Genomic DNA, 17,676 nt, shown 5'->3' with positions numbered 1-17,676 from the left:
CAGCCTCAGACAGCTGACGGCTGCTCCCCAGTCTGGAGTCTTATCCTCCCTGGGCCTCTGCCCGACCTTCAGGGCTCAGCATTTTGACCAAACGTCAGGGAGATGCTTGCATAGGTGGTCCAGGAACCATATTTTAAGCACTACTGCTGCGTCATAACGACCGATTTCCTTGTCTGTCTCCCCAACTAGTGTCAGCTCTGTGAAGGCTGAGGCTGGTCCCTCCTGACAGCCCAGGCTTGCAGACATCAGAGTGAGTGAATGAAGGAAGAAATCCTAAAACACAGATCAGTAGAAAAGTGAGACCAAGAGAAAGCTCTCAAGGTGGAGACGGTACATTGAACACATGCATCTTTTCCCTAATGAAACTCCACTCAAACTACAGCAGAGGGATTTAAGCGACAATACACAAACCCAGGAGGAGAGTGAAGTGGCAGAGCTGAAAGGCGGAGTCACAGGGGGCCGGTGGGAAAGCGAGAAGCCATGGAATCCCTAGAGCGTACAGGAGCAGGCAGCCCCAGTCCCTCTGGAAGTGGGAGTGAAGGTGAGGGAGGGATCATGGGAGCCATCCTAGGGGCTCCCCACCATCCCGTGTGAGCTTACAAGCACTCAGGATGCAGCCCACTTACCCAACCATCTTCCTGCCAGGGGCCCAGTCTCTTGTCCACACAAGTGCCCTAATTCTGGTGAATGCTGAGTTTTCCAAACTGTACCCACTGTCCCCCAGCAGGGCTCTGAGCACTTTCTGAGCTGAAGACCCTTTTTGGAGCATCTCATCGTGGGAACCTTCATCCAGAAACGACAGTACTGCCCTTACCTTATTCAGCTAGACTTGCGCTTAAAACCCAGCGTTTCAAAACTCAACAATTTTTGTGCTAGGTATACAGATTTAGGTGGTGAACTATTTTAAAGGTTAAAAAAAAAAAAAGATTAATGCAAAAATCAGCCAAGTGGTTACCTCTTTGGGGAAGGAAAATGATGGAGGAGGAACACAGCAAGGGCTCTGTAGGACATTGAATTGTGTCCCCCCAAAATATGTTCAAGTCCTCACCCCCAGTGCCTGTGAATGTGACTTTATTTGGAAAGAGCATCTTTGCAGACTTAATCAAGTTAAGATGGGTCATACTGACTGGATTAGAGTGGGTCCTAATCCAATGACGGGTGTCTTTATAAGAGAAAGGAGAGGGAAGAAGGCTGGTGACAATGGAAGCAGAGATTGGAGTGATGCAGCTACAAGCCAAGGAACGCCAAGGATTGCCGGGAGCCACCAGAAGCTAGGAAAAGGCAAACACTTTCCTCAGGAGCCTTCAGACACCTCGATTGCAGACTTCTAGCCCCCAGAGCTGTGAGAGAATAAATTTCCCTTGTTTTAAGCCACTCAGTTTGTGATCATTTGTTATAGCAGCCATGGGAAACTAACACAAGTCCCAAAGCTTTACTAATGTTATATTTCTTAACCTGGGTTATGAGTACTAGGGGATTGGCTTTAGTATTGTTTTTAAACTATACATATGTGATTTCACATTAACAAAATTAAAAATAAATAACAGCAGAAAAGGAACATCCAGCGAGGGTCTGGGCCTTGAAGATGGGTTCAGATCGGGCACATTTGGCTATGGGTTTGCTGTGCATGCCAAGATCGTGGCAGGTCTGTGGGATGCGTCCTGGAGGGGGCTCTCTGGGGCTGAGCTTGAACATCATAGGTCATGGGATACAGCAGATGGCAGAGGGGTGGTGGAAGCTTCTTGTCCTACATGCGAACACCTCATGTGATCACCGTCCCAGGAGGTGCCATGTCAACAGGAAGATGAGATGCCCCTCCTTCCCGGGTGCAGCAGGCTGTCCGCCTCACGGGAGAGTCGCGGACTGGATAGCTGAAGTGGGAAGGGTCCCTCCGGAGGCTCTGTGGGGGTCTGCTGACCTGCAGCATCTGTCTGGGAGGCAGCCCGAGGTCTTCCTTCTTCGCCCTGATCGGGGACGCTTGGGGCATAGCATCCCCCCTCAGTGGGAGCCCTGTCCGCCGCAAAGTGGGCAAGGTCTGAGCAGCCCCACCATCTCCGAGATGCTTATCACAATCCGGGGCCACACTTGGCTTTCTGTTGATGGTCCCGTGCAACTTCCAGGAGAAAGGCGTCATCCAGGGCCAGAGGAGCCCCTTCAAGAAACTGAAATAGAGGAGCCACTGGGGGAGAAGCAGCCTCCACCCACCCCGGTGTCACGGGACCTCCTCCGCAGGCCTCCTGCAAAACGCTGTTGCCTGCGTGAGCACTGCCCCTCGGGGCAGCTTTCCTCTTCCCTTTGCTCAGCCAGGGGAATCAGGGCCGTGGGCTTTCTTGGTGATTTTTTTTTCTCTGCTTGGTTCCCTGCCTTGTAGTTAAGAGGAAATAACAGCCATCCCAGGAATTCTCAATAAATGTATATTATTTAGCTGAAAAAAAAAATTGTTCAAGGATGAGAAAGCGAATAGTGAACACCTTATACACTGTCCTAGACAAATAGATGCTGGTTCTGAGTGTAAAAGTGCACTCTGAAAAGCAGGGAGAGACGGGAAGAAGTCACTTTATACCTCCCTTAAAACCGTGTTAAGTTCTGTTTAATGGCTATTCTGGGAAAGGGATATAATTCCTTCAAAAGCTGGACTGCCCTGCAGCTGAAGCCAAGTTGTAAAACTGTTTGGGACGTAGTAAGAAGGTTAGTAAAGAGACCAATCCTACGGTCATTTCTAACGATTGACGGGAGGGGAATTTGGAATGGTTTAAATGCTGGCTGTCAAGAAAACCAGTGATTGGAAAAACAACATCACGGGGCTTTTTATATGGCCCACTGGTATCGTGAGGCAATGTGATTATTTTCCTGACTTTCTGTTTTTGTCACAGGAAAAGGAAGAAGCAAGGGAATCAGAGGAGTGATCAGATGCCTAATTACCAGTGCTTCTCTCAGATAAATTATAAACAGGCAGTTAAAATATTCTCCTGCTACAGCAAAGAAACAAAGCAGCCTTTAAACACTTTGGATGTCAACATGCCCTAATTTCAAAAGCACTAGAGCTATGTATAACCCCAAAGATAATCTCTTTCTCCAAGGAATGAGTAAGCAGTGTTTAAAAAAAAAAAAAAATAACCCCGACTCGCCATTCCTGGGCCTGTGGCAGACATCATTAATCAATCAAGTCAGATTATTTTTTCCATGGAACCTAAATGCTGCCCCAGAATTCTTCTCAACAATGTGTGCCTGACAGCTACTATAAATAGATCAGAATTGGCTTGTGAGCTGAGCCAACCAAAGAGGCATCTAATATGATGGTTAAAAGTATAATCTTTGGAGCCAAATATCAGCTCAGCTAATGAAGCTTTCATATAAATTTCTTTACCTTCAAAATGCAGATATTAATAATACCTATCTCATTGGATTGTTGTAAGGATTAAATTAATCACCACACCTAAAGAGCTTAGAACAGGACAAATAGCAAATACTTGAAAAATATTATTTTTATTTTTCCAGAATAAAAAGTTAAAAAAGATTATTTACTATTTAACCGTGGAGGAAGAACTAGATTAAGATTTAGTAGGAATCTATAAGTTGAGGGTTTATTCAACAAAGATATATTTAGCAATTATTATATGCCAGACTGTGTATAAAATGTTGGAAATTCTGTGGCTAGCAAGACAAGTAAGGCGGGACTTCCCTGGTGGCACAGTGGTTAAGAATCCGCCTGCCAATGCAGGGGGCACAGATTTGAGCCCTGGTCCGGGATGATCCCACGTGCCGCAGAGCAACTAAGCCCATGTGCCACAACTACTGAGCCTGTGCTCTAGAGCCCACGAACCACAATTACTGAGCCTGTGTGCTGCAACTACTGAAGGCCACGAGCCTAAAGCCTGTGCTCCGCAACAAGAGAAGCCACCACAGTGAGAAGCCCGCGCACCGCAACAAAGAGTAGCCCCCGCTCGCCACAACCAGAGAAAGCCCGCGTGCAGCAACGAAGACCCAACGCAGCCAAAAAAAAAAAAAAAGACACGGCACCAATTTTACCTAGGTGATATAAATCAATCTTCCTCAAAATTTTCATCCTTTGAAATGTAGTGATATACTGACAAGGTATCGGTTTATATTCAGTTGTTTTACATCAAAATTCTATTTAATAGAAAAAGAATAATTGAGAAGCTAAGTGGGCAATTAAATGTGGAAGCTACTCAACCTCATTAATAGGTAGGGAAACAAATTAATACACTACTGAGAATGGTGAGGAAGATGAGAGAGCTAGAAGATCTATTTAGGCATTCAACATCCAAATATAAGGAGTTCCAGGAAGAGAAAATCATACATAAATTTATTTCTAGACCTGAAGGGCAAGTGTCTCTAGATGTAAAGATCCACTGAAGTGCATGGCAGAATGAGTGAAAAAGACCCTCGCCAGGGCATATTATTATGACATTTCTGAATCCCATGGATAAAGAAGCAAGCAAACAAACAAACAAATAGGATGGAGGGGGAGTGTTGGAAACTAGTTATATGCAAAGAAACAGGAGTCAAAGTGGCATTGGATTTTTTTTTTTTAATTGGGATACAGTTGTGGCATTGGATTTTTTACCTATAATTTTATACCCAACCAATCTATCACTCAAGTGTGAAAGAAGAACAAAGATATTTTCAGACTTCAGTGACTTGAAAAATACACTTCTATTAAAGGAATATTTTTTTTTAAAGGGTAACATCATGACTCTCACAAATATAAAATGAACGTGTGTTAAATATCTTACCTCATTATTAATGAGGGAACCAGTAAGATGTTACAACCAGTTTAAAGAAGTCAAAGAAGCACAAATTTATATGGAAAAAAGGAATTTTGAAATGAATTTATAAACGGATATGACACTGCCTTTTGTAGGGAGCCTTGCGTGGGGTGGGGAGAGGGACTGTGGGTTATTTATTTGCATATCTCTAGATAAGAATTATTTTGCATTGCTATCAATTACCTACAATTCACAGAGTTGTAAAATAGCTCAAAGGCAATGAAAGGCACAGAGCCCCCATAGAATCAAAATCAGAAAGCTCAGAAAGGATGCGCTCTAAGCAATGCATAGTTTTTCACCCAATCACAAAATTATCTGAGTACACTCTCAAGTGAATTTTATTAGGACACTAGTAGACACTTCCGCCTTCACTAAAAGGAGGAAATGAAATTTTTTTTAAAGTGGGGGAGGAGGGAGAGGGAGAGAGAGAGAGGTGGGATCGTCAGCATAGGGACTAGGGTATCCATCACTGGAGGTGTGAGCGAAGTCCTAGGACTAAGAGCAGAGCATTAAGCCAGAGCCCAGTCAGCTTGGGTGCAGGAGGAAGGAGGCCTCCTGAGAGGCTCTGGGGAAGAAGAAATGGAACTGATGTGCTTGAGCATATGGAAAGTGTCATGGGAAGGCCTTTGGCAGAGATGGTAAAGCTTTTAGAGAGCACTAATGATGAGTCATAGAACATAAAATGAATAAAAAAACGAGGCCGTCATTAACTTTAGGGATACTGAAGGCTGCCCGAGAGCAGAGATAAGTAATGGTCACTTGGCTCAGAGTGAATGATACTTGCATAGTCATTATAATGTAAATACCAACTATTTCTTCTTCCAAAGGCGTGCTATGTTGGGATGATGGGGGAGGGGAAGTGATGGCTGCACGTGTGGGAGAGTTAGGTACTCACCTACCAGAGTCGGTGGAGAATGTCTAGACATGATAAATTAAGAAATAGCAGTAGAGAATTCCCTGGCGATCCAGTGGTTAGGACTCGGTGCATTCACTGCCTTGGCCCGGGGTTCAATCCCTGGTCGGGGAACTGAGATCCTGCAAGCCATGTGGCGCGGCCAAAAAGGAAAACAAAACAAAACAAAAGAAATAGCAGTAGAAGCACAGTATTCTTAAATATGGAGACAAGTATCAGAGAAAATAGCTACCACAAGCAGATCCTGGTGGTGAGAAAGCTGAGGGCAGGGGACTGCTGGTTTTCATTAAAAACTTATGTACATGCAGGGGGCTTCCCTGGTGGCACAGTAGTTAAGAATCCGCCTGCCAATGCAGGGGACACGGGTTCGAGCCCTGGTCTGGGAAGATGCCCCATGCCTCCGAGCAACTAAGCCCGTGCGCCACAGCTACTGAGCCTGTGCTCTAGAGCCTGTGAGCCACAACTACTGAAGCCCGTGCGCCTAGAGCCTGTGCTCTGCAGCAAGAGAAGCCACTGCAGTGAGAAGCCGCGAACCACAACGAAGAGTAGCCCCTGCTCGCCACCACTAGAGAAAGCCTGTGCACAGCAACGAAGACCCAGTGCAGCCAAAAATATGTAAATAAATAAATTAAAAAAAAACTTATGTACATACATATACACATAATACATACATACACATATATATCTATGCATATATTTATCAAAAATGAATTGAAAAAAATGATTACACTTAAAGAAAAAGGCATGTATTATTAAGTGCTGGTGAGGTGTGGGTAATCTCAAACACTACTAGTGAAGTATAATTTGGCACAGACTTTATGGAAAAGCCACTTGGCAAAGTCCGATGAAATTTTACGTGTACATACCGTTCAATCTAGCAGTCATACTTCTTCGCCTTTATCCTCAGAGAAACACTTGCACGTGTGCTCAGGGCAGCATGCCCAGGGACATTCCTGGAGCATTGTTTATAAGGTAAAAAAACCCAACAATGCTATAATTGTCCAATAAAAGGGGGACGGCAGTACAACAACAACAAAAACCAAAAGTCATGACCCTTGAACATGTAAAAAGATGCTCAGTCTAACTCATGATACACAAATAACAATTTAAAGTATAATGAAGTTCTATATATATTTTTTGCCTATCAGTTTGGCAAAGTCTGGTAGTATTTTATTGGTGTGTTGGTAAAGCTATGGCAAAGCAGGTGGTCTCATACAAGGGAAAAGAATCTAAAAAAAAAAAAGAGTGGATATATGTATAACTGATTCACTTTGCTGTGTACCTGAAACTAACACAACATTGTAAATCAACTATACTCCAATAAAAATTAAAAGAAAAAAAGGTGGTCTCAAACATTGTTCACGGGAGGACAAATTGGTTCAATCTCTACAGAGAGCAATATCCATCAAAATTACAAATGCACAGGCTTTTTGACTGAGAAATCTCACTTCTAGTAATTCATCTAATAGATAAGTGCATGGACTAAATTTTATATATATACACAAAGATATTTGTTGCAGTGTTGTTGACGGTAGCAAAAGTTTGGAAACAACCAATAGGGGGGACTGGTTAAATAAATTTCTTCTTATTTAACGCAGACGTCTGTGCTGCGGAGCTAAGACGTGGTGGAGGTCGGGGAAGGACAGGAATGGAAGGAGAATTTGCCTTTATTTCACCGTATGGCATTTCTTCCTATGTTCTCTTCTAGGACAAAATGCCCCACAGTGAAATAAATGTGCTCTGTGCCTCAGTTTCCTCATCTCTAAAAAAGAGATGGTGATTCTAACCTCCTAGGGTTACTGTGAGGATGGTGAGCCGATCCACGTGAGGTGCTTAGATCAGAGCCTGGTGCAGAGCGAGGGCTGTAGAAGCTTGTCCAGGGCGCCACGTGTAACAGAGCGGGGCTCATCAGTCATGGGAGGGGGCTCTAGCGGTCAAAGTTTAAGCTGCTCGGAGACAGACATTAGGTTATGTCAGAAAAGTCAAATCAAATGGGGTAACTCAGAGATGGATCTCCAGCTGAGACAACACAGGACCATGGGCAGGGCTGGCAGCCAGTTCCATTTGTGGCTCTCCAAGGAACCATACGTGGTGGTCTTCACACCCTTGTGTGGATCTGGGGCTAGGCTGCTTTCACTGGTAGTGTGTAGAAGCAGGAACTCCTTTTATTTTTTTAAATTGAAGTATAGTTGATTTACAATGATTCAGGTGTAAAGCAAAGTGATTCAGTTATATATTCTCTCTATATATTCTTTTTCAGATTATTTTCCATCATAGGTTATTACAAGATATTGAGAACAGTTCCCTATGCTGTCCAGTAGGTCCTTGTTGTTTATCTTTTGTTTTTGTTTTTGTTTTTTTTTTGGGGGGGAGCCATGTGTTGCACGCCATGCGGGATCTTAATTCCCCGACCAGGGATCAAACTGGTGCCCCTGAAGTGGAAGTGTGGAGTCCTAACCACCGGACCGCCAAGGAATTCCCCTGTTTATCTATTTTACATATGGTAGTGTGTATCTGTTAATCCCAACTAAGAAGGCAACTCCTTCTTAAGACCTGTACTGACCACGGCAAGGGTGAACACCCCAACTAGCCCAGCTCCTCCACCAAACCCACAGATGAACAGCTGATGTTTAAGATCAGCAGAGGAAAGAAGCAGGATAGGACAGAAGGGTGCCACATCCTTTTAAGGAGCTTTTCTGGGAGTCCCTCACACTTCTGCTCACATTTCATTGGCTAAAACCTAGTCAGAAAGCCTCATCTCACTGAAAGGGAAGTTGAGAAATGAAGTCTTTGAGCTGGCAGCACTGACACCTGAATAGGATAAATTCTATGGGTGATGGAAACGTTCTGGAACTAGACAGTGGTGATGGTTGCACAACCTTGTGATTGTAGTAAATACTGAATTGTACACCTTAAAAGTATGAATGCTGTTACATGAGTTTTACCACAATTTTTAAAAATTGGACTTCTTTTACTGAGGAATAAGATGAAAATGAATATTGGGGCAGGCACCCAGCAGCTTTATCGTACCTGCTTTTAAATTGCAATCAATTACAGTAGGTTTCTCTGGGCTGCGTGGCAGCAGGGGCAGGGGAACAGTGTACCGTGATTGGACAGCCTGGGTCACAGGCAAACCCTGTAGTTGGGGGCTGGGGTCTGTGTATAGGAGAAGCTAGGGAGGGGTGCTGGGTAGACACACAACAATCGTCCTGCCATTTGTCATTAGGATTTAACTACCTTAAAGTAGGTAGGAAGAGCTCTATGGTTCACCTTTCCCATTTCGTGACCATTCCCCGATTGTTTTCCCCAACTGTCAGGCCAAGCCAGGTATTTGCTTTTGAACTTGACCTGTTCGCTCTTTGTAAGCCACACCCCACTCTGAGGATTGCTGTCTCTGAGAACGTCAGGGGAAGTTTTGTCCAGGTGGGTCTGCATTTCCTCTGCCCCCCCGAAAATGAAGGGGGTGGTTTCCCAACTTTCATGAAGTGTTATCTAGGAAAGAAAGAGGCGAGCGTAATGCAGAAACCAAAAGGGATAATGACTAAAAAGTGGCTTAGCCACCTCTCCTGCCTTGTGGGTCCCCTGAGGCCCGAGTCCTGCCCTTTTGCCTGAATCAGGAGGAGCAGGGCAGGCGATGGAGAGAAGGAGGAGGAAGAGGGGGTTAAGTCTGCCCACGTTTTTCAGTGTGATGAGACCAGGGCAGAAGGTCTGCCAGGAACAGGTCAGGTTCAAAACAAGAAGCCCCAGGGCACTTCTCTGTAGATTTTACATGGATCTCAAGGGAAAGTGCTAGAACTGATCTCATTCAATATTTTATTTTACAAATCATGTTGAAAAGGAAGTACACAATGAGCTCTCCGGGTTTGCCAGCGACGCTAAATCTCTCCCAGGTGCTGCAGTGCTAAGGTAACGGGAAACGCAGCAGGAAGCTCCTACAGCACTTAGTGGGAGGGGGCTGGAAGATGGCCTGACAAGGGGCAGGAGGAAAGTGGAATCTGGGGGGAGCAGAGCCAGGCCCTGCTGCCCTGGGTTCTCATAAGCTCCACAAACTTCCCGGGGCTTCTGCAGCTCCCAGTGTTGGTGTGGGTGGTGTGGGTGGAGTGGGTGGTGGGACAGAAGAGCGGGGCTCCCGAGCCACCTGGGAGCCCCTGGGACGGCCCAATCCTCCCTGGCCTGCACACACAAGCCGTGCTCTTCGGGACACCCTGAGTCACGGAACTCCTCCTGTCTGCTGGGATCTTCACCTCAGCATCAGGTACTTTCTTCAGCTTATCCTGCTTGTAATTTCAGATATACTTATTTGGTTTGTCTTATTTCACCTTGGCACTTCCCTTGCCTTCCACTCAGCCCCACAAATGGTTCGGATTCTTGTTCTCCTAGTGTTGAATTTCTAGGCACCAGGGAACCAGCCAGCAGGTCTGGTCTCCACAGGCTGGGGAGTTAAGTGAGAGGAGTGACAGGAAAGAGAAAGGCTTCTAGTGGTAAGAGATTGAGCCTCATCTTCCTACTTACGTTAATTACTAGATTCCAGGCCGCGGCCTTTTGAGGCATAAACTCAAGTTTAAACTGGTAGGAGGGCAATCGAAATAACTGCTTCAGGCAAGGATCATCAACTGTGTTGATTTTTAGGAGGCACATACTGAAGTATTTAGGAGTGAAATATGATTTCCAAAACTTAAGTTCAAGCATTTTGGCAAAAAAAACACAAACAAAAAACACACATATAGAGATAAAGCAAAAATAGCAAAATGTCAACAATTTTTAAATTTAGGTCGTGGGTATATGGGTAATCATTGTGCTATTCTTTCAACCTTTCTGTATATTTGAGCACTTGTGTAATAGTAAGTTGCTGGGAGTAAGGGTATGGGTAGTGGACAGCTGGTGAATCTGAGAGTCCTTGAATATATCACAGGCATGAAAGGGCTTAGTAATGCCAGACTTGGAAAAATCTTTTCATTCTGTGAGGCTCAAAGAGTAGTGTCTTGGGCTGAATTTTGTCCCCTCAAAATTCGTATGTTGAAATCCTAACTCCCAGGACCTCAGACTATGACTGTCTTTAGAGATAGGGCCTTTACAGAGGTAATTAAGGTTAAATGAGGTCATTGGAGTAGTGTCCTAATAAGAAGAGAAATTTGGACACAGACTGGTAGAAAAGACATTGTGCTATGGACTAAAAACCCCCAGATTTGCATGTTGAAGCTTTAACCCTCCAAGGTGATGGTATTTGGAGATGGAAACTTTGGGAGATAGTTAGGTTTAGATGAGGTTATGAGGGTGGAGCCCTGTTAGGGACCGAACGTTTGTGTCCTCCAAAATGCATATGTTGAAACTATATACCCCTCAGTGTGGCAGTATTAGGAGGTGGGGCTTCTGTGCTAATAAGCATAAGATGAGGTCATAAGGGTGGAGCTCTCATGAATGGGATTAGTGCCCTTCCAAGAGTCACAAGAGAGCTTGCTTCCTGTGCTCTGCTCTCTGCCACATGATGGTGCAAGAAGTCAGTAATCTGCAACCTGGAAGAAGGCCCTCAGCAGAACATGACCAATGCTGGCACTCTGAGCTTAGACTTCCAGCCTCTAGAACTATGAGAAATAAACTTCTGTTGTTTATAAGCCACCCAGTTTATGGTATTCTGTTATAGCAGCCTGAGCTAAGACAGGCCCTCTCGACAGGATTAGTACCCTTTTGTAAGAAGAGAAAGAGACCCCTAGAACTCTCTCCACCATGTGAGGAGACAGTGAGAAGGTGACTGCCAAGAAGGGAGCTCTTACCAGAACCCGACCAGGCCTGCACCTTCATCTTGGGCTCTGGCCTCCAGAGCTGTGAGAAAACAAATATCTGTCGTTTAAGCCACACAGTCTATCGTATTTTGTTATGGCAGCCCAAGCAGACTCTTACACGATATGAAGACACAAGGAGAAGACAGCTATCTACAATCCAAGGGAGGAGGCCTCAAAAGACACTAACCCTGCTCACACCTTCACCTCAAATGTCTAGTCACCAGAAGTATGAAACATTTCTGTCATGTAAGCCACATCATTAGGGCAGCCCTAGCAAACATGCAAGTATCATTCACCATTGTTTGCACTTCCTTAAATGAAGCAGAGCTCTCACACAGGAAAAAGAGTTCAAATGGGGCAAAGTTCAAACTCTCCTGTGCTTTCCTGTGGTTAGGACAAAACCAGATGGCAGCTGGTGGTTACCCACCTGAGAGAGAGCAGAAAGTGGAGGGGGGACCAGACCCTGGGAGCCACTGAGGGCTACACTTGTCTTATACTTTGGAATCTTGACCAAGAGGAATAGAATTTGCTTTTTAATAACTATTTCCTTTTGTTCTCCTGTGATACTAATAGAGCTATGTTTTGTAACTAGGACACAAGGTGAAAAAGTTATATGCGATAATTGAAAATAAGTTTTCCCTATGAGGGTCAAGCTAGGAATAATCAACATTTGAGAGACAAGGTCAGCAGTCTGTAGGCTGAGGGCATAGATACAAGGCTTCTGAATGGTATTGTGAGAAGAGCCTTGGCTTTGGCTTGGACAAACGTCAGCACAACTTTTCCCTTTTCCAATTAAGAGCTGTGAGACCCTTAACTGGGGCAATTTGTGTAACTTCTTTGGACCACACTTTCCTCATCTGTAAAATGGGCAGAATACTACCTGCCTTGTAGAGATACTGGAAAGATTAGAGCCATTGTACTTAAGCCCTGGGTACAATGCCTGGACACAACAAATGGTACTATTATTACTGTTGCTATTTTTTGGGAACGCTCAGTAAAGGTGATGGAAGTGCAGTGAAGGGAAACACAGTAAAGATAAAAGAAAGCTACCTTTTACTTAGTCAAAATCATAGAGACAAAAAATAGAATGGTGGTTGCCAGGGGCTGGGTGAAGGGTGAAATGGGGAGTTATTGTTCAATGAGTATAATTAAAGTTTTGTAAGATGAAAAGAGTTCTGGTGATGGATGGTGTTGATGGTTACGTAAAAATATGAAAGTACTTAATACCATGAACTATATATTTAAAAATGATTAAGGGAATTCCCTGGTGGTCCAGTGGTTAGGGCTCCACGCTTCCACTGCTGGGGGCCTGGGTTCGATCCCTGGTTGGGGAACTAAGATCCCACAAGCCGCACGATGCAGCCAAAAAAAAAAAAAAAAGATAGTAAATTGTATGTTACGTGTATTTTACCACAAGAAGAAATAAATTGGAAAAGAAATAACTTACTCCACAGTACAGCACACTTGACGAAAACACAGGGGAATTGGGGGGGAAAAATTAGCCATAAAGAAATTTAAAAATTTGACTAATAAACAAAAATTCTACCAGGCAAAAATCACTCTAAGCAAAGTCAAAAGACAAAGAACAAGCTAGGAGAAATATTTTCAATTCTATCCAACAGAGCTCATTTTCTTACTGAAGAAGTCCATATGTTAGGAGAATGGCCTACCAGAAGGCCAGAAAGAGGAGTTCAGAGAACATAAATTCTAGTTTCTCCAGGACCTTCCAGAGGCACCCATGGTGGGACAGGTAGTTGGGGCAGACAGTTCTTCAGGCTTCATGACGTCCCAGCTCAAATATCCCTCTACATTCTCCATATCCCTTTTCTCTGAATTTTGTGCTAAAACCTCTTTGGACACATATTAGGTGCCAATAAATATTTATTGAATTATTTCACATATTACAGTGTTTTCGTTTCCTAGGGCTGCTGTAACAAAGGACACAAACTCGCTTAAAACAATGGAAGTTTTACAGTTAGAGGCTAGAAGTTCAAAATTAAGCTGTCAGAAGGACCATGCTCTCTCTGAATGCTCTGTCAGAGAATGCTTCCCTGCCTCTTCCTAGCTTCTGGTGGCACCAGGCATTCCTAAGCCTTTAGTAGCATGACTCCAATCCCTGTCTCTCTCACATGGCTTTCTTCTCTGTGTCTCTGTGTCTTTCTTAGTCTTCACCTCATCTTATAAGGATACCAGTCATTAGATTTGGGGCATACCCTATATCCAAGATGATTTCGACTTAACATCCTTAGCTAATTACATCTTCAAAGACCATATTTTCAAATAAGGTCACATTCTGAAATTCTGGGTGGATGTGAATTTTGGGGGGACACTATTCAACCTTTTAGTTGCAACACAGAGCTTTTTTAGTTGCATCTTAAAGAAAACCCCCATCTAACTAGCTTAAACAAATAAAAATAACTACTGGGACAATTAGCAGAAAAGTCTAGGAATATATGGAACATCAAGAATGGCTTGACCAAGGAAGTCAGTTTCTCTGTTTCATTCTGATCTGTCTTTTGCTGTGTTGACCTCATTCTTAGGCTCCATCGTGTGGCTTTTGGCAGCTCCAGGTTCACATCATCCTTATTGGTGGTAATCCTAGCAAAAAGTATCTCATACCTTTCCCCAAACAGTATCAGCAAACATCTCATGTATATCATTGGCTTTTATTAGGTTTCATGCCCATCTCTAAACCAGTCACTGTGGCCTGGCCTTAAGTCTATACCTCAGCTCTAGAACCAGGCATTGAAAGCACACAGACTAAGGATGGAGGAGGGGTTCTTCCCAGAGTGAACTTGGGGTATTATTACCAGGAAAAGCATGCATGGGTGCTAGGTAGTGAAAAATGTAGCTGTCCACTAGAATGTTAATCCTACCTTCATAGTTAAAGAGCTCCTGGAAGACAGCAACTCTGGTTTTCTTTTCTGTATTCCAGAGCCCCAGATAGCATCAGGCCTTCACATAAGTATTTGCTGACTTGTTTTGAATTTTTAACAAGATTTAATCTCTGCAGACTTTATCCACTATAAATCTGCAGCCCAGTTCCTGAACCAAGGCGACACACCCTACCCCATCGAGATACTGCTCTTTGTAAAGCTCTATCTAGGTAGACCAGTTGGCCACCTGTTGTGAAATCATTCTGAAAAACTTCCATGAAAGGGAACTGAGTAAAAAGGCTCATGTTTGGGTCAACATGGCAGGAAAGAAACACAAGTGTCAGGAAAGAAACAGTGGGTGAAACTGAGGAACAGAGAAATACAGCGCCACTTCCCCACTTTGTTCCAACACACACACACAAATCTCAATATATCTGCTGGGATGGAGTATTGTTACTCTCACATACCCCGGAGCCCTGGTGGAGTAAATAAGATTCTGTTAAGCATGTGTCATCGAGGGGTTTAGGCCTGAAGTGTTGTACCTTAAACACACGCAGAGGGGCCTTGTATCTAAGGCCAATGCCCAAAGGGTGAAATCAGACAGCCCTTTAGCTAGATGAAGCTGGACTTGGTAACCACACTGTGGAGTTTAATTTGCTGACCTAGATGTAGTTTGAAGCCCACAAAACCTCATACCACAGCAAAGCTTTTCTTGTGCTGAGACAGCTGGCTGAGCATGGTGTTGCAATGACTCAGTTCTTGGTAAAGGGTCTGCAGAAATTAGGGGCAGAGCTATAGTCCTAAGACCACAGTCCCAAGAGACCTTCCTGTTTATTCCATGGTGAGAGAAGAGGAACCTTCTGTTTGTGGGCACTGGTGTTTCATCAGAAAGGACGAGGCTGGGGCTATGGGTTTGGGCTGCGTATACACAGTCCACACATGATGGTCAGACAGTTATACTCAGACTGATCCTTCAGACTTAACCACACAGGCCAAAAGCATTTTTGGAAAGTGGTCTTCAAACTGTGTGAACTGAGTCACATTTCTCCTTGACTTCCATTTTGAAATTGGGGCTAGTTTACATGAGGAAGCTGACTTCAATAAAACTGGGGTTGAAAACTGTGGGTTCTGAGGACTCCCCATTAAACATAGCAGATTGAACGTGTATAAGCTTCAGCCTCCTCCCAAAACCCCACTAAAACATGAGTAAAGACACATTTTTTTTTAAAAGGCATATATCCAGAAGAGAGATAAGAGCAGAGAGAGGGATCAAAAAAATCCTAGCTGAAGCCTATTGATGTTCAAGGGAAATAAATTTACTTTGGATATATTTCCCTATTGTGAAATATACATCTAATAATAAATTGTTAGACATTGTTACATTGATCAGTGTTCACTAAAATATTCACCATCTTTGTGTGAATGTATGTGCATGCTGTGTTGGTTGATTTAATTTTACATAAATTTATGTTCTCAAAAGGATACATCTTAGAGTAAAAGGTGGCAGGGGATTTAAATAATATCCATGTGAGTTTATGACATCAACTAGTACATTTCAACCCTAGCAGTGCATTAGAATCACCTTCAAGTGCTTATTAAAAATGGGAACCCTGGGACTTCCCTGGCAGTCCAGTGGTTAAGACTCCATGCTTCCAATGCAGGGGGCACAGGTTCAATTCCTGGTTGGGGAACTAAGATCTCACATGCCAGGTGGTGTGCCCTGCCCCACCAAAAAAAAGGGAACCTTTATTAAAAGTACATATTCCTGGGCCTGCCTCAGATATATGAAACAGAACAGGATTGTGGGATGGGGGAATTGCTAGGAATCTGTTTTTCCTTCAACTTTTTATTTTGAAAATTTCAAACTTACAGAAAAGTTGAAAGACTATAATGCTCACCCTATACCTTCCACCTACATTCTACAATTATTAACATTTCATGACATTTGGGGTTTTTTTCCCTTTCTCTCTTTCTCTAGCTATAAAATTTTTTGCTGAGACATCTGAAAGTAAATTTCAGACATCCTGACATTTTATTCTTGTTGTGGGTTGAATTATATTCCCCCCAAAGAGAGATCGAAGTCCTAACAGCTTGGTACCAGTGAATGTGACCTTATTATAAATAGGGTCTTTGCAGATGTAATCAAGTTAAGATGAGAGAATATTGGGTTAGGGTGGGCCCTAAATGCAATAACTGATGTCCTTATAAGGGGAGAGAGAGATTGAAGTCACAGAGAGACACACAGGGAAAGACAAGTGACCATGAAGGCAGAGATGCAGTTAACGCTGTCATAAGCCAAGGAACACCAAGGATTGCCGGCAACTACCAGAAGGTAGTAAGAAGCAAGGATGGATCTTTCCCTAGGGCCTTCAGACAGAGCATGGTCCAGCTGATACCTTGATTTGAGACTTCTAGCCTCCAGAACCGAGAGAGGATACATTTCTGTTGTTGTAAACCACCCAGTTTGTGGTAATTTGTTATAGCAGTTCTAGAAAACTAATACAACCTCTAAGTACAGGAGTTACCAAAATGTAGGTATTTCAAAGGAGTAAGGACATTCTCCTCATAATCAATACCATTACCACACCTAAGAAAATTAAGAATAATTCTATAATTTCCAATCCATAATCAAAAGGATCCAATTATCCTCAAAATAACTTTTTGCAGATTTTTTTTTTCTTTTTTGGTCAAGATCCAACCCAGATATCTGATATTCATTTGATTGTTATCTAATTTCTTTTAATTCTATTTGATTAAAAGAATGTAATTAAATTCTTTTAATTTCTCTAATTTCTTTTATTCTGTAGTAATCCACCCTTTTAAAAAATGACATTAATTTTTTGAAGTATCCAGGTGTTAAAGAAAAAAGAATTCTCAAACTATAAAGAAGACTTTATTCAAGATTATTGCAACAGGGGAGAGAGAGGGAGCTCGACTCCAAATTCAACAAGGACAGGTGGGGATTTACAGCCAAAGAGCAGGTGAGGGAGTCAGTGGATGGAGATGTACTAATAGGAGACGTGGTGGAGCAGGGCAGGGGGAGTCTTGCTAAAGATAGGTCAAGTCCTTAGACATTGTCGTGGGTAGAAGAGGATGAACTGGATCAGAGATTAAGGGTGATCAGATAGTGAGGGTGGAGGGATGATTTAGCAGCACTCTGCTAAGATTGGGTTGGGTAGGTCCAAGACAGGGTGGGGACCAAGGTCGAGGCCTAGTGGAAAGAGGGTTCAAAGGAACCTGACTAAAGTCAAGGAGAGAGCCTTTGTCACAGGTCAATTGTCTTAGAGTATGTTCCACACTGTGAATTTGTCTTTTTG

The 17,676-nt window shown here is 43.4% G+C and overlaps 1 protein-coding gene across 14 annotated transcripts in view; it reads left to right on the top strand.

The window, feature by feature from the left end:
• SLC37A3 (solute carrier family 37 member 3) overlaps nucleotides 1-17,676 on the top strand; it is a 117,900-nt gene that overhangs the window by 88,547 nt on the left and 11,677 nt on the right. For 7 of the 14 annotated variants that reach the window (XR_014266827.1, XR_014266828.1, XR_014266829.1 and 4 more), the window contains one exon: nucleotides 728-10,421. The exons of 2 other annotated variants lie outside the window; for them this stretch is intronic. Coding sequence is in view for 2 of the 12 variants with exons in the window: in XM_082473061.1 (XP_082329187.1) it covers nucleotides 728-735 (8 nt within the window). In the remaining 10 variants the exon portion in view is untranslated. Of the gene's footprint in view, nucleotides 1-189; nucleotides 10,422-17,676 lie in introns of those variants that run through there. 5 more of the 14 variants (XR_014266832.1, XM_082473065.1, XR_014266833.1 and 2 more) reach the window with 3 other exon arrangements.

This window comes from Balaenoptera physalus, assembly GCF_965194825.1.
Source record: "Balaenoptera physalus genome assembly, chromosome: 8".
Taxonomy (NCBI): domain Eukaryota; kingdom Metazoa; phylum Chordata; class Mammalia; order Artiodactyla; family Balaenopteridae; genus Balaenoptera; species Balaenoptera physalus.
This window is presented reverse-complemented; position numbering and strand designations above follow the sequence as displayed.